The following is a 20,505-nucleotide window of genomic DNA, read 5'->3' as shown; positions in this document are numbered from 1 at the left end:
TTGATAAAGAAATCGCCTCTCCTCTCACTACTACCGACACACTCGCATCGAGCGAGTGTTAATTCAAACCCACTGTGCAGCCATTAGAACGACGAACGTTCGATTAGAAACGCTTGAACCGCTCATCACGACGGAGCCATGGCAACGAACCCCATCATCAAGCTGTACACGGCGAAACTAAGCCCACCGGGTCGTGCCGTAGAACTGACTGCCAAGCTGCTCGGCCTGTCCCTAGACATCGTCCCAATCAATCTGCTCGCCGGTGATCATCGGACGGACGAGTTTCTGCGCCTTAACCCGCAGCACACAATCCCGGTGATTGACGATGGTGGTGTGATCGTGCGGGACAGTCACGCCATCATCATCTATTTGGTGCAGAAGTACGGAAAGGATGGTCAAACCCTCTATCCGGAAGATCCAATCGCTCGGGCGAAGGTAAACGCTGGCCTGCACTTCGATTCGGGCGTACTGTTCTCTCGGCTGCGGTTCTATTTCGTAAGTTTTGTTTGTTTTTGGCATGCAAAAAGAACATGTTGTGTAATTATGGGGGTTTATGCTTCCCTCCAGGAACCGATACTGTACGAAGGATCGGCGGAAGTGCCGCAGGACAAAATCGACTATATGAAGAAAGGGTACGAGCTGCTGAACGACGCCCTGGTGGAGGATTACATTGCGGGAAGCTCACTTACGCTGGCCGATGTTAGCTGCATCGCAACGATTGCGACGATGGAGGAGTTCTTCCCGATGGATCGCTCCCGCTATCCGGCGCTGGTGGCGTGGATTGAACGGCTCAGTCGTACCTTGCCTGAGTACGACCAGCTCAACCAGGAAGGGGCGGTAGAGTTTGCAGAAATCTGTGAATCGCTGAGGCTTAAAAATGGGGCGTCGGTCGCTGCGAAGTAAAGCCACGATTCCAAGGGTTTTGACCACTTCATGGGGAATTGCTGTCCCATAGTGACTTAAGCCAAACGCGCACGCACACATGCACAAGCAAAAAGATTGGGAGTTTGTTTACGATTCTTGTCGGTTCCGCCCGTTCGCCCTGTTTCGCGGCTTTTCAATGTCACCAACACACATGCACGGAGGAATTCTATTTCTGCGGCATCTACGTTTATTTGGTAGCACATAAACCGAAAAAAAATATAAAAAAACAAGCAGCGAATTAAATTGACATTTCTAAATAAAGTTCTCCTGAAATGTAAACAAATAGTTAGAACCTGTACTAAAGAGAATTTTGGAGTGTTGGCATGCTCTTATCGGCGATTATCAACATACAAACACATACTTGTAAGGTAAGATTAAGCCCGAGAACGCTCAGTTTGGTGCTAGAATTCCTCCGCAACGGATACTAGAGCAGCTTAAGCAGCGCCATCTTCGTCCCTCACTTCACAGCGTAGAGTAAGTTCCACTGCCTACTGCGCTTCTAGTTGCCATCACCACCACCACCACTGTTCTTGCTACCAAGCGTCTGCATCAGCTCTCCGGCCGCTTTAAGTCCTCGTCCCATCACCTCCCCGTAGTACGGCAACTTCGACAATCGTTCCATCCAGGCGAACGTTTTGGGGAACTCTTCCGCCGACGGTTTCAGCATCAGGTGCAGTGTGGCCACACTGCTCACGCAGCTCAGATCCGCAATGGTCAGCTGATCGCCGGCCACATACTCCGACTGCAGCATCCTCTCCAGCCGCTGCAGCCCTTCCAGCGCACGCTGTAGGTTCTCCTCCGGTATCGCACTCTTGCCCAGCACGGTCAGATTGTCCGTGCAGAAGCGGAGCCGCGCGAACAGGATCGAACTCTCGAAGAAGAGGGCCGCATTGATGCGGGCCTGCTGCTCGTACTCTTCCGTGTAGAGGCCGGACTCGGCACCGTAACGGCGCGCCAGATAGATCATGATGGCGTGGCTGTCCCACAGCACGAACCCGTTGTCGTCCAGTGTTGGGATCGTTTGGACGGGGTTTAACTTCTTGAACTCGTCGCTCATATGCTGACCCTTGAAGACGTTCATCTCGCTGGACAAGGAGAAGAGTAAAAAGAAAACAGAAGGAAGCATTAGTTTTACGCCACACGTGAAAGGGCGACCCCTCTTCTTCAGTGACTTACCGAACATCGACATCAAGGTTTAACGCCTTCACGGTCAGCTCGACCGCACGGCCGGCGGGACTAATCGTGTGCGTGTACAGGACCGGCTTGCTCGACATCTCGAATGGAACTGAAAAGCGTCCCACCACGAAAAAGTCAAACGGTCGAAGATGACCCGCTGGGTCCTCTTCTCTCTTTCGGCAGAGTTTCTACGAGGCCCTTTTTTCGGACTTTGACCTTGAGAGCATACTTTCGGAGAGCGAAACCGGTGTTTGTTCTCATTTTTGTGTGTTAGCTGGATTTAAGGCCATTTGACGTAATCTTAATCGAAGGTGGAAATATCAAACCCCTTCCCAAACCCCACCTTAATGACGGTGTGGAACAAATCGATAACGTAGTGTGTGTCACGCCTAATTTGAGCCCAGTACTTCTGAACTGCTGACTCATTGCGAGTGCTATTTATGAAGTGCAAACATGCTGAACATAAATAAGTTATAGAATAGACCGACGGCCTTGATAGACCGAGGTGGGGACACATAATAATTCAAAGTGCATCACGAGATGAGCTTTAATTGGATCAAGTTTCAACTAGATTTTTCACCCCACTTTTAACCGCAAATTCTTCTCTCCGGGAGGTCTCGTCTAGTGTTGTGCTTCATGGGTCTTTCGTAAATCGAAGTGAATCGAATCTTAAATGGATACTCCAAATATTCATAAATTAATAAAGTTACAAGAATATCTAAAGATTCATGAATCATTGAATATTTTTATGAATCTTTTAAGATGAATCTCAAAAACTCGTTAATCTCTTTGAAAACATGAACCTTTCAGGATTTATGAATCTCTACCGATTCATGAATATCTAAAAGCGTCAATCTGATTTTCGGACGGCTGGAGATACTCATATAGCAGCATTAGGGAAACGTTGCGTTTTGTTTGATAAGGAGGATTTTAAAATCTATTCAAATCGCTTATCGATGCACCTAACTGAAATCAAAAGAAGGACAATCTTCAGATAAAGATGCATAATGCATCAGATATTAATGAAGTTCTTAACATTTATGAATCTTAACATTTCCGTGCATTTTTCAAGTTCCATGAATTTTAGACATTTAGAGATTCATGAATCTTTAGAGATACATGTATCTTTAGAAGGTTCAAGAGAAAGCATTACGGGAACTAAAAATATCAAACCTTGAGATTCAAATTCGAAGATTCACTTTTAAGAATCATTCAGATTGATCAGTCAGTGTTACCCATCTCTAGTCTCATCTCTTCCTTTCCAGAGTTTCATTTGACTGGAAAGTCGCATCTTTCAGCGATTGAATTGAATCAGTGTAGCAACAGCATCCTCAACGACGAGATGACGACTTCTCCGGCCATGATTCTGTACTACGACGAGGTCAGCCCACCGGTTCGGGGCGTCCTGCTAGCGATTGCAGCACTCGGTGTGAAGGACCGCATCAAGCTCGAGTACATCGATCTCTTTAAGGGTGGCCATTTAAGTAGCGATTATCTTAAGGTAGTACAACCCCAAGCAACGACTAGCGAAAAGTTGGTCTAATTTAAGCTCTCTCTCTCCAATTTCCAGATTAATCCACTGCACACGGTCCCCGTCCTACGGCACGGTGAGTTAACGCTTACCGATAGTCACGCTATTTTAGTGTACCTGTGCGATACATTTGCCCCACCAGGGCACACGCTAGCCCTGCCCGACGCACTGACGCGCGCCAAAGTTTTCAACATGCTGTGCTTCAACAACGGCTGTTTGTTTCAGCGCGATGCGGAAGTTATGGTATGTAGCGCGGCTTCTAGAAACCAATTCCCTTTCTTTGCCATTTAAAACCGTTCTCTTGTGTAGCGTAAAATCTTCAGCGGTGCCATTACCGACCCAACGCAGCATCTGAAACCGATCGAGGCAGCGATCGATGCGCTGGAGCAGTTTCTGCAGCGATCGCGCTACACCGCACACGATCAGCTTTCGGTGGCAGATTTCGCAATCGTCGCGACACTCAGCACGGTGGCCATTTTTGTGCCGCTCCCGGCGGATCGTTGGCCGCGGGTATGCGAGTGGTTCGCGGTGATGGAAGCGCTGCCATACTACAACGACCAGAACCGTGTTGGGTTGGACATGTTGCGCAAACATTTAGCGGGAAAGATTAAGCTGTAGAACACACTTCTCAAACGCTTCTATATTCATCGTAGGATTCGATTTCAGTGCACTTGTTTTTGATGTTTTATGTTCCCATTCTTCTTTATTGTGCTTGTATCGGTGCCTTGAGAATCTCTGTGGGTGAGAGTGTTGCCGATCTTCGTTTTCGCTGCGATATACACACTCGATACGTTCTGGATGTTTATTTTACAGTTTACACGACACATTCGCGGAAGCGGGAAGGAGGGTAATAGTTTCGTGAGAATCTACGCTCCGCTGAGGATCACACACCTGGCAGGCAAGTGTGTGAAAAGTTATTAGTTATCAGAGTATCATTTGTTCCACGGAGTTTGCGTTGCTTCATACAGCGTTTGCTGCGCGTGTGGTCGTACCATCATCCCCTTTCTACAAGGATTTAAACTTTGTTAATGTTTTTTACGGCATGAGTAATATATTCACTTTAACAATAATCCGACAAATCGTGTCCGACACAATTATTCAACATTTATCAATTTCAACATGACGCACACATTTCATTTCGTTACCGCTTTTTTGCCGGCTGGATCCTTCCAATTGATACCGGATTTCTTCACAGTTCTACGCAATTTTTGCTGCTACATAGTTAATTTCGTGATCAAGATTTGTTATCTTCGATGTACTTGTTAGAAAAAAGTGAAAAATAATAAATGAAAAAAAAAAACAAATAATTTGTCTCCTACCACTTCTCTCTATCCATTCTGTGGCGTTAGATTTGTACGCATTTAACTTCCTTCCACGATGTCCACGTGATGCATGAAATCTTCGTGTTTCTTCTCCTAAGCCTCCCACCAGCCAAACGCGAACATCGTTCGAGCGCTTTGAAACAGGTTCAGTACATTAGTAGTATTTACAAGCGGAAATTCTACTCCTTCTGCGTTAATTCATTCCTCTTTCTCTGATGTCAAAGACAGCTAGCGATTTGCAGCTTTTTGTTTTTGTCTAAATTCATTACTTTATGTTCATGCTAATTCCTTCTAAGAGTCTCTCTATTAAAGTTGTTTCAACACTGCGTAAATATATGTATAGATATATACTATAGCCCTACTCTCTCTGTTTAACACATCATTCTAACACGCCGGCCATCTCTCTTCCAAGAAGCAGGTAATGGCTTGAAAAATAGACACTAAAAATAACAAAAAAATACACAAAAAACGATACAAACGAACGAAAATAAAGCTAACCTTTAACACATCTGGGGAGGAGGTACAGATATGATTTACTAATGGAATTGTTGTTTTGTTGCGTTTCGCGTAATTCTCATAATTATTCCTGTTTTAGTGAAAGAGTTTTTTTAAATCATTTGTTCTCCTATCTCACTGTCTAAACCACGCGGGCGCGTTTGGTAGCGTGTGTGTGATGTACGATTTGTCGTTTTTTTTTTTTTGTAAATAAAGTCCACTAAAGAGATCCCTCTCTCTCTCTATCTCTCTCCTCTCGTTCCCTGTGACCTACACACTAAACGTAATTGGAATCGCGGCAGCGCGTCAAAGCGATAAAACTGTTTTGGTAATACAGAGCCGGGTTGCAGAGCGGACACCCCCGCATGTGGGACACTTCTTCACCCGTGCTATTTCTCCACCAGCGATCGCTGCAGCACCGCCTCCAGGTCGGCATCGAACGTTTCGCCCTTGGAGTAGTCGGCATTGAACCGCTCCAGCACCTTGGGCGGATCAGCACTACCATCCGGCCGCTTCAAGCTACCGGTCGTCGACGGTCCACCGTTTGGTTTGAAACTCTTTGCCGCCGGCGGTGGTAACGTAGCGCCGAAGGCAGCACCGTACCGAGCCCCATTCGAACTGCTGCTGTTGATGGTGGACGATGCACCGGTGCCAAATGCACTGAACGCATCGTCAAACTTCGCATCGAACTCGTTGTTGCTGCCGCTGCTCGTGGTGAGATTGTTGTTCAGCACGTTCGCGGCGTCCATCTTGGAGAACTCGTCCTCGAACGATTTCAGCATCATCAGCGCCGTCGTCCCGGTGGACGACGCGCCAGTGGGTGGTACCGTCGTGGGCGAAGTGGTGCTGCTGCCTGTCGTCGCACGGAATGCATCGAACAGACTGTCGTCACCGGTCGGTTTGGCCAGCGCATCGCCACCATCGCCATTGCCGAACGCGCCGAACAGCGAGGCGGGACCGTCCGTTTGGTTGGTGTTTTTGGAGAAATTATCATTAAATGCATCGAACGGATCGGACGTGAACGGGGACTTGGTTGTCGTGCCGATTGGCGATAGAGTATTGTTGTTGTTGAGCCGGCTGGTGGTGTTGTTGAGTTTATTGTTATTTAGCACGGGCGTATTTGCACCGTCCCCGGAAATGCGCACACCCTTGAACAGTTCGTCCAGCTCTTCCACGGAAGCGGTGTTGGTAGAGTGGCCGAAGTTGGCGTCGAAAGCGCTCAACACATTGTTGTTATTCTTCGTTGTCGATGCGAATGGGTCTGTGGTGCAAGGCAGTAAAATGCAAAAATAGGTTAATTTTATCTCAGAAAGGCCACAGAGACACCATCGAAAAAATACGAACCATTCACTTGCTTATCATCGTCCTCCGTGTCGGCGAATGGATCCTCGATGTTGAACGGATCCTCGTACCGGTAGTCCTTGAACGGATCGTCCGCAAAATCGGCTACCGGAACCGGTGTCGGCGCTGCGGACGACGATGCAAACTGAGCGACGGGTGTAACGACGACCGACCGAACCACCGATGCTGCTGCCGGTGTTGGTGGTGTGGCCGCCTCAATGGTGATGGTAGCAGTAGGTGTCACCGGCGCTGCTGCCCCCATCGCTGGTAGCATACTGCCGAGTGTCGCCGCATTGGAGCTGGAGCCCGTCAGCGAACGATTGCTACCGAATGCGGTCCCGCTTGAGGCGAACGATGACGGCGACGCTTGTTGCAGTGTTTGGGAGGTAACGGGTTTGAGATTCTGCTCGACGACAACACCACCATGTTACCAACAAGCCCCCGGTGCGCACACAACAAGCGGAAAACAACAACAGAGGTGTAATACAGTGGTTGTGTGTGTGTTGTGTGTCGATTTCGTGTGTGTACATTATTGAACAAAGATGAAGATGTGTTTGGAAGAGAGTGGTACAAAAAGAAAGAAAAAAGAAAAAGAAGGAAAATAAATTAGAAAAATGCAAAAAAATGAACAAAAAAATTAAAAGAACACAATGATACAAACGATAACAAAACAATACAACATTAAATGGTTAGAGAGTGAAACATGTAAACAAAAAGATGATAAACGATAAAGCGAAAAAAAAACAAGTTTAGTTTTGGCAAGAACTAATACAGCGTGGAACACGCCGATAACCGATTCCGAATTAGCAAAGGAAGCTTAAAACGATCGAATTAAAGGTAGTGAAAAAGTGGAAAAGAAAGACCGGTAGGTGTAGTGTAGTAGGTGGCCATAATTAGCTTAAGATAGTAGAGAGAAGTATTTTTCCATTAATTTACATCAGAACTAAGACCACCGTCGTCGTCGTCGTCGACGTCGCCCGTTTTGTCCGCAATACAGGTCTGGTTTGGGTGGGCCACTATGTAGAGATAACAACGATTTGTGTTGTGGTGTAGATAGAGCATATTCGGGTTAGTAGTGGGAGTATAGCTAGTAGCACGTGATTGATTATCGGAGCTGGGGGGTAGGGCTGTGTATTAGAGAAGCTTTTCTGATAGCACACCGTGCCTTTCGCCGGTTAACAGGTTGTTCTCGCAAGTGAAAATGTAATTTATATGCGCTAAAATGCGTTCGGATATGTTTAGCTTTTATAGACACGGCACTGCGCTGCGTATTATTACTGAATTATCCTCGCCACCGTACGCGAGCCATTAGTAGTAGCGTAACGTCCAATTGCACGCGACATCCATCATGCAAAAGTCGCGCGCGCGAGCCACATTACCACTAAAAATAGAAACGGTGCCAAAAACGATAACGTACGAGAAATAGAGATAGAGAGAGAGAGTGTCGTGTTAGTACGAGGCTTTTGCTTTGCTTGTTTTGTTATCGGTATGTATATATATTTTTGTTTTTTTTTCGCCTTCGCTCCTAGATAAGTAGGGTGTGTCCTAAGAAGAGAGCATGAAACACGCTTCTTCAACTGCTAAACGGTTAAACTTCCGGCTTTAGTTGATGATTTAGATGATGTGTATATGAATTGTTCTTTCGATGTTTTTAACGACGATGCGTTTGAAATGGATTGTGTGATTGTGTGTGCTTATTACGCTACAGTAATAATGGGAGGGGCATTTAACATGTTACACATGTTACACACTCACACAAACTCACATTTTGCTAAATTTAAGCGTTGCAGAATCAACTAAAGTAAAATTATCTCTCAAACCAACTATAAATACACATTTCTGTTATGTTTACCGGGTTTTCCAAGGGTTCTCATAGTTGTGGGACACTTCCTCGACTTTTTCTTATAGCAAATGAACTTTAAATGATGGAAATTGGACTCATGCACCCTTTTTAGACAGGCTCCTTGAAAATTCCAATTTAGGCTGCTACAGATTCCAATTCCCATTACATTAAGTTCATTTCAAGTAAGAAGGAGTCAATAAACTGTCCCACAGCTATACAGGGTTTCCCACGATTTATTGGTCAGTTCCCATTATTTTTTGGCGCGTTCCCACGATTTTTTGATCGTATCCCATAGATTTTTGGTTCGTTCCCATAATTTATTGGTATTTTCCCATTTCCCATTGGATATCAAAACAATTGGACCAAAAAATCGTGGGAACGCACCAAAACAATATGGGAACCCACCAAAAATTTATGAGAACCAACCAATAAATCGTGGGAAACCCTGTAAGTATTCCTGGAAAACCCTGTAACTGTTCTGGGGGGAATGAAAATGCTTGCAATGTTCCAACAATTTTATATTTACAACAGAGTGTTTGTGTGTGTGTGTAAGTAACCATCTGATAAGAAGTGTAATATAACGACAAAAGCAATCATAGTTCAATCAGTAATTTAGTTTTTTGTGAGAAAATAATGTTAATTTTGTTAATTGTTCTAAATTTCGGGTTAATTCGATTCAATTTTGCACCAAACTCGGGGCTTTATTGTTATGCTTTATGGACATTATTGTGTAACGATATAATTTGTTTGCTTTTATTTGCGATAGTCCAACAAAAAAAACACAATTGCAGCACAATCAATCAATGCAGCACAAAACGCTGTTGCGAATAAATAGGTTTCTCTAATTTAGTTTTATCTCTTTCATTAATGGAGTGTTGTGATTACTTTTGCAGCATTACAGCATTCTCTTTTGCCCACAAATGCTTAAGTACTGATGGCTAACTGAAACAACATTCGTTTACCCTAATTGAGAGTTAGATGAAGATCATTAAAGGTGCACAAACATTCAACGCCTTACATATGCAGCGCGCCAGCATGCAGCCTTCTACTACACGTGGGTGCGAATATCAAATAAATTTGCTACGTTTTGATCAACTCTTTAACACAGAGGAGTTGCTTCTTTTTCTACCGTGAAAACAAATAAACAGCGCAATGTGCAGAGTTGGATGAGTTGGAATGAGAATCTTGTTTCTTCACTACACTTTAACGAATAATTAGCGCGACTTTTAATTAACCTGATTACCGGTGACGCGGTGTTACACGCTTCGAATTGCATCTTCACCAACTAACAGCTTCGGAAACTTAGAAGAAGCATAAACCAAACAGCAAATCCATTGCATTTGAAACACGTGGTAACAGTACACGTGTAGAACAAAACACAGAAAATAAAATGACCAAACGAGATCAACTACTTCGTTTGCGTTTTGCAACCGAAGCTCAAAGACGGAAAAACCGAGAAAGGGTTTGAACACGGAAAGCGCCATCCGAAGGCGTCTGCGCTAAGCTACAACACAGCTAATATTATGCGAAGAGAGAAACGCTGGCTTTTAAACGGTACATTTAATCCCATATCCGTTTGGTAAATATAATATGGCTTGCGTATGTATTATCTGTATATGTATATATCTATGCATAACTCTCTCTCGTCGGTTAGTTTTTGTTCATTCATTTCTACACGAACTCGGATCCCCCGCACACGCTTAGGGGCGGTTTTCTCCTCTCCCTATCAATGGTCATTTTTTCCTTCGATCCAATATCTTATCGTTTTGATTAAAGAGTTTAACAAGAAACAGGAAAACAATATGAATAGAATATACACACACCCGTCCTCGTACTCCTTTCGAACACAGGGCGCTACGTTTTTTGTTGTTGATAGTTTAGTGATTAAGCTTCATAGAATTCAGTACTATTACTCGTTAGACATCTCCACCGTGCGTGCGTGTGTGTGCGTGTTGTTTGATGGGGTTGTTAATATTTCAAAGATGATGGTAATTGAGATATTTCGAACCAATTCGACAACGGAACGTTGCGCGAAATATGATTGAGTATGCGCCCGGATAAACCCCTCTTTCTCACATCTAACACGATGCAGTAAACAGTGCAGACACACACACACACACACACACACACACACACACGATCGAGAGATGTAGATTAACAGATACGTTCAACTCAAAATATAGAGAGCATCTTATACTTTTTGTGTTTGTGTTGTTGCACTCGCAGCGTGCCACTCAGCAATTGATAGTGAAGAACACTGTTGCACTATTGCATCACCTAAATCGACTATAATTTACGCTTTCAATGGCTATTTCACTATGATTTCGAGTGTTTTGCAGTGGGTTGCTGTGCATTTTGGAGATGGAGCGCGCGCGCTCGTGTGCAAACGTGTGGTGCATTCAAGTATTAGCTCGATACACACACATGCGCGCGACCCAAGGGGGAGTACTACTACGAGTTTCGCTTTCTTTGCCTCCGCCCATCAGTAGTTGCTTTCGCGGTTAATTGTTAGTCTCTATTAGTATTACTATTACTCGGATGATATTCACTGAAATGCGCGCGATGAAACGATAGAAGTGCAAAAGAAGAAGAAAGAGAATGGTTAGATATTATAAAAGGGGAGGGCAGCCCAGCCTGAGCGTTTGTGTGTCGTATGTGCCAGCAGCCAGAGCAAGCAAGCGATTTGATTGTAATGAAATTTGAAAGAGTGCTAAATATGCTCCAAACTACCTAATGTGTTGATACCCACTAAAAAGTAATAAAAAAAAGAAAACAGGTGCATAATACAAATTTAACGACCATTACAAACTATACAAAAGAATACACCTACCAAATGCATTCAATGAAACAATTTAAAACTAAAGCATAAAAACACAACAACCAAAGTAAATATAATCGGCGGTACGATAGTTTATTAGTTTGATTAGATATTATATATCACTACGCACTAGCTTAACGGCTATTAAAAACAAACAACATGCAGTTAAATACAAAATAAATGTAACCTGCTGTGTGATAGTACAAAGATAGTATTAGTAGAAAATTAGCAAGAGAAGTGAAAACAACTACGAAAACTGAAGGAAAATACTGCTGTATAAAATACAACAAACATGCCACTAAACTAAACAAACATACAAGTGCAAAGATGAAAGGAAAATGAATGACAAAGAAACCGTTTCACGACAGTAAGATTGCGTGTGCCGAGAGTGCACACACAGGGGGTGAAGTATTGTAGAAAGGACTAAAGGTATGCAGCAAGGAGATGGAAAAACAAAACCAAACAACGAGCAGAGAGAAGAGGAAAACGATAGAGCGGCAGGGCATCAACAAAACACGAATGATGATGGGAAATTCCGGAAAAACACAGAGAAAAGAGAGAGGATCACGGATCGATCATCCTCTCCACTCTCGTCATGTCCATCTAGGGTTCGTGCCAAAACGATAGATAATCTGGTTGTTGATAACTACCTTATTGTCGAAGTCGGCAAAGTTGGCAAAGCTGCCGCCGCCGCTACTGTCACCGAATGCATCCGACGCCGGTGGTGCAGGTTTGGTAGGCGTAGGGCCCTGCCGTTGCGCAAATAGTGGGAGTGAGAGATATAGAGGAGGACGTTGCGCGTACAGTGGAAATTACGTGGAAGGTTGGTTTTGTCAGTAAGTGTTTACAGTTGGTTAGAGAAGAAAAGAATAAAAAAAGAATTACAGTTAAGAGAAAGAAAGAGAAAGATAGTTAATCTACTGTGCTACTGACAGTTAGTAAACGGGGTTTCCAATCCCTTCTAAGTTCTACCATCGTCCAGAGAACGGACGCTACAGTGACATGGTAGGGAAGGATTAACAGCCCCCCCCGGGGGCTTAGCGGTGACTTACCTGCATTGGTCGTGGTGGAGCGGGACGCGGTGGTGGTTGCTTTGCCTTCTTCGGCGGCAGTGCCGGGCTGGGCGATTCCGGACGTGGCGGGGCAACGGATTTGCTGGGACTAGGCGAAAGTGCTTGACCGGCAGTGGTCGGCGCATGTAGTATGGCAAACGGATCGCATCCGAACTCATCTTTGGCGGGCTAAAAAATAAGGGTTGGTGTTGAGAAATAGTGAGTCTACGTGGCCCAACATTCGTCATAATCGTCTTACCTCTGCTGCTACACTGCCGCTACCTTTCCGGTCACCGAACGGATCGGCGGCAGCGCTCGATCCGAACGGATCCGCCGCTCCCCCACCGATGGCGTGCGACGGCGCTTTCGCCCCAAACGCACCGAACCCGTTTTCCCCAAAGCCGCCCGCCGCCGCAGTACCGCCGTGAAATCCGCCGTTCGACCCGACGTCGAACTGGGTGGCGAAACCGTTCGACGACTTGAAATCGTCACCGAAGCCCGTCTCGGCCGGCTCGCCCGCACCGAACCCGTTCGATCGGTTGTCGCCGAACGGGTCGCGCTTGTTCGCGTTCTCGACCTCCTTCTCCTCCAGCGCCTGCTTGGCTTCGCGGAACTCGGGCTCGATCTTGAGCGAGTAGTCGGACACCAGGATCGGGTCGTTCGACTCGATCGCCGACCGGAACATCGACAGCGCGTCCGTCATCTGACGCTGATACTCCTGTATTTGAGTAACCATGGCCTTCACCTGGCTGATCTCCAGCTGCGTGTCCTGCAGCTGGGACGTCAGCCGGTCGACCTCTTTGGTGCTGGTGTTGTACTCCTTCTCGAGCGACTGCTCCTCGTCCCGCAGCTTCTGCAGCTCGGAGCGGCGCGAGTCCAGCTCACCCTCCTGCTCCTTGAGCGTTGCCTCCTGCTTCTGGCACTGTTCGCGAATTTTGGTCACCTGATATGTGCAGCCAAACGATTGCCAATAAAGTAAAGAAAACGAACACGCAGCAAGAGAGAAAGAGTAGAGTTTGATTAGTAATAGTAGAACAACGCTTCCGGGTACAATAAACACATAACACAGGTAGCATTTATTGAAGGACAAGTAAGGGAATGTGGGGATGATGGTGGAAAAGGGAAGAAGGAGATGGGGATCCCGTTTCACAACTGTCCGGTCAAGGCAATCAGCATCATGAGCCCTTCAAATAATTCATTTCAATCATAATTCTAAACTACTTATACGTTATTTTCTACCGAACGTTTAGATAAATTATTCACAACAAAGAAAATGTGTGCTTGTATGTAAGATTTGTTTTCATATGGAATTAAATCTGTGTTTTATTACAAGGATTTTTTGTAAACAAAGAATTTACTACAAAAATAATAAATAGCGAACAAAAAGTTCCAATTACATAAAAAAAAACAGTAAAAAGCGTAGTAAAAAACATAAAAGTGATATGGAGAAACAAATAAATGATATTGAGCCACATTGACCGGACCCGGTGGAAACGGATGAAACGTAGTAACGTAAAATGAAGTAGGAAAACAAGGTAAAACCAATAACCAAAAGGCACATAAAAATGGATAACAAAACAAAACATGACAACGACATGGAGACGACAATGAACAAAGGAAACGGCACTGAATATGAAATGAATTAAATTAAATCGAAACAGTGAAAGGAAAATGAAACAACAAAACGCAAGCGGAGAATGAAATGGGACGAATAGAAGAAAAATCATAAAAAAAAATAAACGAACCTGTTGACGAGCTTCGTCAATGCTGCACGCTACCTCTAGCAAGGCTTGATCTACATCTACTTGCTACAGTAGTGACAATGTGGCACACCATTCGAGAGTTTTTTTTTGTTTTGTTTTTTTATCAGGTAGAGTGTGTAGGAGATACACAAGCACAAATCAAACCAAACACAAGTAGTAGTTTTTATTGTTTTTTTTTTGTTTTATAGAAACCCGAAACAAACACGCAAAAAAGATACGAGCAGAGAAGTTAGCAAGAATAAAAGGTGTAGAAATCATCAAAAGTTGCATTAATAATTCACTTAAGAACGTAAATGTTTAGTTTGCCCGGTTATAAGAGCATTGTTAGTAGAAGTAAATCGATCCATACCAACGTGAACCATGCGTACATTATTTAATTACGTCAATTTTTTACCATTAATCACTAAGGGCTCTTAGGATAAAACTATGTTGCACACACATGTACACAGTATTATTATGAACATTTTACAAAACACGGAAAGAGTACGTAACATACAATGAAATATAATTTAGTGACAGTTGATAATTGTTTGTTAAGACAATGCATGTACAGTAGGTGACCGCTAACTGAGAGGTAAACAAGCTCCAGTTAACGAACAATGTTCGCTAACTGGAGTGACGTTTCTATGGATTGATTGTTTTGATTGGCGTTGACTGGAATAAACATACCAAACTTTTTTTTTTCATTTATGTTGATATAAAGTATAGTAATTCGTGTAATAACATAAATTAATAGCAAACGTAGGCAAGAGACCCTAAATTTGTTTGAAAAATGCACATTTGCGACAAATTTCTCTTCATGAGATTCCGGATGTTTCATGTTTTGACGTTTAAGTGTTCGTTAACTGAGAGTCACTCCAGTTAGCGAACCTCCAGTTAAAAAGCACTCCAGTTAAAACACATCCAGTTAGCGGTCACCTACTGTATTAACGATATCCCGAAGTCATTTGGTTCATGCGAGCATTTGATTGTTTAGACTACAACAGTATTGACAATATACAATATTGCGAATAATTCAAAATACATAAAATATCACAACGCTTCTTTTCGCGATGAGCTTAATCGTGCGCTTAGCATTGTGATTGGCGCTAAGAAATTGCCCAGCAGCCGAATTCGAACATCGTTGGGCGACAATGAGATCTGTAACATTGCAATAAACTCAACACACTAAACTACACCACGGTCTTCTTGCAGGAAGAGTGGCACGGAGCGCTGATAAGATAAATTTAAACAATTGCCTCTCGCACCGAGGGCAACAAACTGTTGTTGGCATAATTAAAAAAGATCTGCCATACTTTATAACAGACAAGGTCGAGATCATGATGATGCACAAACCGAGAGATAAGGATTTTGGCGCCGAAAAATGCAAATTCAACGTCATGCGCTGAAAGATGCACGATTACATTTAAGGAAGCAATTACATGACTACATGCACATTCAAAATAACTCAGTCTTAATTTAAAATGGGTTAAAATTTGCAAACAATATAATCAAGTGTTAGGATTGGATATTGATGGAATCGAAAAGCGATTCAATTACCTGTTTATTCTGCGAGTACAACCAATGTTAGACAATTTTAATATTTTATATACAGCAAGTTAGGGCAAAAGCACCAAAATAACAATAAACTATCAAAGGGATGCATGTTACTTTTTAGTAGGAAGAAGCAAAAAAAAAAACAACAAGAAAATACCACTGACCGGAGTTGGGGGACCCAGTTATTGTGTTAGGAGAGGGACAGCAGTGTGGGTCCACCTTCCTCGGGGTGGGGAGTGGTTAGACAGGTGTGCAGCAGCACGGCATAATCTAAATCCGCACTTACCTGATTCTTAAGATCATCCAGTCGCTTCTGTGCTTCACCTTTTTGGTTTTCCAGCTGCTTCAACGTGGCCGTAAGTGTGTCCAGTTCACTCTGTTGATAGAAACCAGTAAATAGATTAGCAAAATTTAGGTTTAAAAAGTGTTTAATGCAACACCGCATACCTGGAGACTACGCAGTTCACCGCCCTTGATTCGCACATCCGCCTCCTTCTGGGCAACTTCCTGCTCCAGCAGGCGGCGCTCCTTCGCAAGCTCGTCAATTTCTTTGGATATCATTTCCAGCTCCGGATTGCTGTACGTTGGCTGTGGTGGTTCCTGCGGGCGGAGAGGAGGACGTTTGTTAAAAATAAGTAAAAATGTAAAGCTATAAAATTAACCCTCCAAACTAGTGGTGTGCTCTCTGGAGCGCAGCCCCACGACTACGATCTGACTCGAGCTATTGCTTTTCCGATTCCGGCTCCGGCAAAATTAGAACCACTAGTTCCGAACGGAGTCGAAGTCGCAATCGGAGTCGTCCTAAGTCGTTTGGAGATGGTCAGAGTCGGAGTCGGAGGTGAAATACCTGACAACAAAACATTGCACTGGCCGTCTCCGCTCGACTCCAGACGACTCCAATTCTGTACGACTACAAACGACTTAGGATGACTCCAGATGACTTCAGAAGACTTCAGAAGATTTCAAATGACTTCAGAAGACTTCGGATGACTTCAGAAGACTTCAGATAACTTCAGAAGACTTCAGATAACTTCAGAAGATTTCAGAAGACTTCAAATGACTTCAAATGACTTCAGAAGACTTCAGATGACTTCAGAAGACTTCAGATAACTTCAGAAGACTTTATATGACTTCAGAAGACTTCAGATGACTTCAGATGACTTCAGAAGACTTCAGATGACTTCAGAAAACTTCAGAAGACTTCAGATGACTTCAGATGACTTCAGGAGACTTCAGATGATTCCGGATGACTCCGGACGACTCCAGACGACTCCAGATGACTCCGGACAACACTGGATGGCTTCAACTCCGGATAACTCCGGGCGGTTCCGGACAACTCCAGAGGTTTCCAAACAGACAATGCTGGACGGATCTACCTTCCGGAGTCGGTTCCAGAATTGTCGGAGTCGATTCGGAGCCGACTCCAGAACTTTGCCAACTTTACACATCACTACTCCAAACCCGCCATTCTCACCTGCGCCTGGATGAGCGAGCTCTTGCGCAAGCTTGGCGGTACCATGTTCGGGGCGAGCGCCTGCGGCGGATCGATACCCTTCTTGGCCCGGTCGACGAACCACATGGCGAGACAGAACTCTTCCAGCTTCAGCTTGCCCGACTGGTTCGTGTCGCACAGGGCCCAGATGTGGGCGAGCTTGTTCTGCGCCACGCCCGACTGCAGAAACACGTCCTTAATCTCCAGCCCCGACACGAGCCCGTCCCGGTCGGTGTCGCTCTTGTTGAAGATCTCCTCGTACTTGCAGCGCTCGAGCGGCGACACTACCCAGCTGGTCACCTCGATCGGTGGTGCCGGCGCGGACACGAGCGGCACCCCTCCCAGTCCCATCGGTACGGGCGGAATGACGGGCGCGGTCATGGGCGGCGGACGGGCCAGTGCAGCCGGCAGCGGCGGCACCACCGGCGGCGGCGCAATGTCGCTCGGGAAGTTAGCGACGAAGCCACCGGCACCGTCAGCAGCACCTCCGCCGAACGCGTCAAACCCGCCGCCGTTCTGGGGCGGATGGGGAGCATAGTTACGCTGCAGCTGGGGCGGCAGCATGGCCGGAATGGCGCGCTTGTCGAGCGCTTCGTACACGAGATGCATCGCCACACAGAACTCGTGCTTGTCCAGGCTGCCGTCGCGATCCTGGTCGGCCAGATCCCAGATGCGGCCCAGCGTCTCCACCGGCAGCTTCGAGTTCATCAGCGTCATGCGGACCTTCGCGCCGGGCAGCAGCCCGTTCATTGGGCCGAGCGAATCGAACAGCTGCTCGTACTGTTGCCGCTTTTCCGGCTTCATCGACCAGTCTGTGCTTTCGACCGGGAGCAGCTTCACCTGTGCCGGTACTTTTGGTAGATCGCCCTGCGCAAAGGGAACGGAGAGAAGAAATGATTTTTAAAAATTGTTTTTAAATAAAATGTAACCGAAAACAATTATTACTTACCACCTTCGGTGGCTTCGACAGGACATTGTAGATGTTTTTGAGATTGATCTCGGAACCTTCCTGTGCCAGTCCGATCAGCTTGAGCGAGACGAAAAATCCCTCCTTCGTGAGGAAGCCCTTACCGTTCGGGTCGGACAGGTCCCAGATCCGGCTGAGGACGACATCACTGAGGCCGGACTTTTTGAGGAATTTCGCCGCATCCAGTGCACCGATTTCGTTCGCCTCCTTTGGATCGAGCTGTATATGGGGCGATGAAAGGATAGAAATAATCATCTTTTGTTAAAAGCATTCGTATGTATTGGTTGCCCGCGAGTTGCGTTTTTTTTGTGTTATGCAATAGGTGCAACCATTATTTTTGCCAGTAAATGTAGTAAAATTACATCATGAAAAAAAAAATCATACTTCGCTCCAAACTAACACATAAAATCAACCATCGCTTCGTGTAAGGTTTCTAAACCCGATAAGAAAGGTATTACGGCCTGCCAGGCAGCATATTTCGCACGCTCCGAATCCATTTATCGATTTTCCCCGCCTGGCAGTAGTACCACATTAGCTTTGTTTTGGAGCAGCACTGTGAAGGTAGGTCAAACGGGTCTACAACACTCCGTCGTTAAACAGAACGTGATTAGTTCCGATTTACTACCATTACTCATTTTACCAATGTGATTATGACTGTTGGCTGCGTAAAATGGAGTTGATAAACACTCCTGTGCTATCAGCAAACTGTATCGTCGTTGCTGGACACTGTCCACTTCCGCCTCAGTGTCTCATCAACGGGATTTCCTGATTTGGCACAGGTGTATCGACCGGAATGACCGATCACTCGCAATAGAGTAGGCCTTGACGATGATGATGATGATGTTGTAGTTGGGTTTCCTTCAACTCACCTGTTTATAGTAAGCCTCGTATATCAGGATGTGGTCTCCTGCGATCTGTAGATGACGTGGGTTGATGAAGGTGGAAGAAAAGAACAGAACCGTACACACGTATTAGGTATGATATAAATCACAAATTTCTAATGGCATTTGAAATCACAATCATGATCGTCGTTGACGGAATTTCCCTATTCTGAGAATCTTTTCTTTTAATCTTTGTTTTATATCGATTAGTGTTTCTCCTTGGCAGTTTGAGAGTGGAAGTATTCCATGGCACGAAGCAGCGCCTTCGTGCAGCTCGATACACCACCAACACACAACGTTTCTTCACACTGATAAGCACAGCACAAAAAGGGCGTTGTAAGTGGGCAGGGAATTCTTGTCGTGTAATAAAACTGGTGTTCGCAAACCATACACTCACAGCACACTTTGGGCCACTTGTCTTCACTGAATTCTACTGGGATGAGTTCCACAAAATCAAAACCCTATTTAGGGGGGAAATCTTCCTTCCACCGTTTGCACAGGAATAGCACAACACACACAGAGTTCACACAGGGATGACGCTTCCAGCGGAATTCCCTCGAAACACACACTTACCTTTACAATGTCGGGCATTGTGTGGCGGAACGTTTTACTACTGGGAGGCGGCGCTGTGTACTGCGAAAAGTGTGCAATCGGAATCGATCCGTCCTCGGTGGGCTTGGTGTGGTGGTATTGTTTTTTTCTTCTCCGCGGTTGCCTGCCCGCTACTGCTGCTGCTGCCTGCTGCCGTTGGTGGTGTGCGCTGCTGTCTTCCTCCGCTGGCCGACCAGTGTGTGTGCGTGTGCATCAAATCTGAGCAGAGCGACACGAGACGGGATGATGCACACGAAAGAAACAATACACACGGCGACGGGGGAACCACCAGCAGACAAGGAAGATAATGATGATGGCTCTCCCAAACACACCGTTATCACTTGCAAACGGTGAGGTGCGAGTTTTCCCTTTCCTATTTGTTTGCTGGCACTACACTTTGCGCTTGCCTAATTTCAGGACGAACACGACAAGTGCGCGTATGTGTGGGTGTGTTTCTTGCTTAAACTTTACGCAGTTTTTCCTACGCTGCTCTGTACGCTGCGCTGTGCTACTCCCGTTTGCCTCGTTTGACAGCCAGCGAGCTTTCCGTCTCGCAAATTGCTGTTCCTCTCGCTCTGTGCGCGTGTGTGTGTCTGCGGAAGCGAGATGGAGAGCGAGAGCGAGTTGTCAGATCGACAGTGGGCGCAGTGACAGTTTTCAAATTGCGCACAGTGGGAAGAGCGAAATCGATCTAATTTCCCGTAGACATAAAAAAAGACTCGTGAAAATGTTCTGAAAAATTGCATTTTTCCACGAAAAAAGAAACCCAATAT

General features: G+C 45.3%; 4 protein-coding genes across 9 annotated transcripts; 2 read left to right on the top strand and 2 right to left on the bottom strand.

Annotated features, from left to right (window-relative positions):
- Positions 1-15: 15 nt before the first annotated feature.
- LOC120956871 (glutathione S-transferase 1-like) lies at positions 16-1,209 on the top strand. The gene is made up of 2 exons (XM_040378648.2): positions 16-495; positions 568-1,209. The coding sequence occupies exons 1-2, from the start codon at positions 139-141 to the stop codon at positions 901-903; spliced, it is 693 nt and encodes a 230-aa protein (XP_040234582.2). The 5' UTR covers positions 16-138; the 3' UTR covers positions 904-1,209.
- Positions 1,089-2,755, bottom strand: LOC120956872 (glutathione S-transferase 1-like). Of its 2 annotated transcripts, XR_007452654.1 has the most exons (3): positions 2,101-2,755; positions 1,286-2,009; positions 1,089-1,191 (listed from the first exon to the last, which is right to left on the bottom strand). XR_007452654.1 is itself a non-coding variant. In XM_040378649.2 (2 exons), the coding sequence occupies exons 1-2, from the start codon at positions 2,196-2,198 to the stop codon at positions 1,424-1,426; spliced, it is 684 nt and encodes a 227-aa protein (XP_040234583.1). In that variant the 5' UTR covers positions 2,199-2,755; the 3' UTR covers positions 1,089-1,423. The 2 variants fall into 2 exon arrangements, 1 of the variants encoding a protein (XP_040234583.1); XM_040378649.2 differs by having other exon boundaries at positions 1,089-2,009.
- LOC120956877 (glutathione S-transferase E14-like) lies at positions 1,201-5,663 on the top strand. 3 transcript variants are annotated; one of them, XM_049609706.1, is made up of 4 exons: positions 1,201-1,292; positions 3,366-3,601; positions 3,671-3,874; positions 3,941-5,663. In XM_049609706.1, the coding sequence occupies exons 2-4, from the start codon at positions 3,443-3,445 to the stop codon at positions 4,247-4,249; spliced, it is 672 nt and encodes a 223-aa protein (XP_049465663.1). In that variant the 5' UTR covers positions 1,201-1,292; positions 3,366-3,442; the 3' UTR covers positions 4,250-5,663. The 3 variants fall into 3 exon arrangements, with proteins under 3 accessions (XP_049465663.1, XP_040234589.2, XP_049465664.1); XM_040378655.2 differs by lacking the exon at positions 1,201-1,292 and adding an exon at positions 1,315-1,398; XM_049609707.1 differs by lacking the exon at positions 1,201-1,292 and adding an exon at positions 1,329-1,398 and having other exon boundaries at positions 3,346-3,601.
- On the bottom strand, positions 4,313-20,298 carry LOC120956866 (epidermal growth factor receptor substrate 15-like 1). Of its 3 annotated transcripts, XM_040378641.2 has the most exons (12): positions 19,715-20,296; positions 19,130-19,174; positions 18,243-18,479; positions 17,276-18,160; positions 16,249-16,401; positions 16,088-16,177; positions 14,248-14,310; positions 12,762-13,445; positions 12,503-12,691; positions 12,101-12,199; positions 6,793-7,192; positions 4,313-6,709 (listed from the first exon to the last, which is right to left on the bottom strand). In XM_040378641.2, exons 1-12 carry the CDS (start codon positions 19,730-19,732, stop codon positions 5,838-5,840), a joined length of 3,735 nt encoding a protein of 1,244 aa, XP_040234575.2. In that variant the 5' UTR covers positions 19,733-20,296; the 3' UTR covers positions 4,313-5,837. The 3 variants fall into 3 exon arrangements, with proteins under 3 accessions (XP_040234575.2, XP_040234577.2, XP_040234576.2); XM_040378643.2 differs by lacking the exon at positions 12,101-12,199 and having other exon boundaries at positions 19,715-20,298; XM_040378642.2 differs by lacking the exon at positions 14,248-14,310 and having other exon boundaries at positions 19,715-20,294.
- Between the last annotated feature and the right edge of the window lie 207 nt (positions 20,299-20,505).

This window comes from Anopheles coluzzii, chromosome 3 (genome assembly GCF_943734685.1).
Source record: "Anopheles coluzzii chromosome 3, AcolN3, whole genome shotgun sequence".
NCBI classification, from domain to species: Eukaryota; Metazoa; Arthropoda; class Insecta; order Diptera; family Culicidae; genus Anopheles; species Anopheles coluzzii.
Note: the sequence above shows the minus strand (reverse complement) of the source record. Positions and strands in the feature narration are given on the sequence as shown.

Bases quoted from the DNA above. Each gene is read 5' to 3' on its own strand.
- LOC120956871 (XM_040378648.2), top strand. From the start codon at position 139: ATGGCAACGAACCCCATCATCAAGCTGTACACGGCGAAACTAAGCCCA. The intron at 496-567 runs GTAAGTTTTGTT...GCTTCCCTCCAG, and splicing joins CTCGGCTGCGGTTCTATTTC to GAACCGATACTGTACGAAGG.
- LOC120956872 (XM_040378649.2), bottom strand. From the start codon at position 2,198: ATGTCGAGCAAGCCGGTCCTGTACACGCACACGATTAGTCCCGCCGGC. The intron at 2,010-2,100 runs GTAAGTCACTGA...CTCCTTGTCCAG, and splicing joins AACCTTGATGTCGATGTTCG to CGAGATGAACGTCTTCAAGG.
- LOC120956877 (XM_049609706.1), top strand. From the start codon at position 3,443: ATGACGACTTCTCCGGCCATGATTCTGTACTACGACGAGGTCAGCCCA. The intron at 3,602-3,670 runs GTAGTACAACCC...TCCAATTTCCAG, and splicing joins TAAGTAGCGATTATCTTAAG to ATTAATCCACTGCACACGGT. The intron at 3,875-3,940 runs GTATGTAGCGCG...TCTCTTGTGTAG, and splicing joins AGCGCGATGCGGAAGTTATG to CGTAAAATCTTCAGCGGTGC.
- LOC120956866 (XM_040378641.2), bottom strand. The intron at 14,311-16,087 runs GTAAGTGCGGAT...TCACTACTGTAG, and splicing joins TGGATGATCTTAAGAATCAG to CAAGTAGATGTAGATCAAGC. The intron at 6,710-6,792 runs GTTCGTATTTTT...CTTGCACCACAG, and splicing joins CGATGATAAGCAAGTGAATG to ACCCATTCGCATCGACAACG.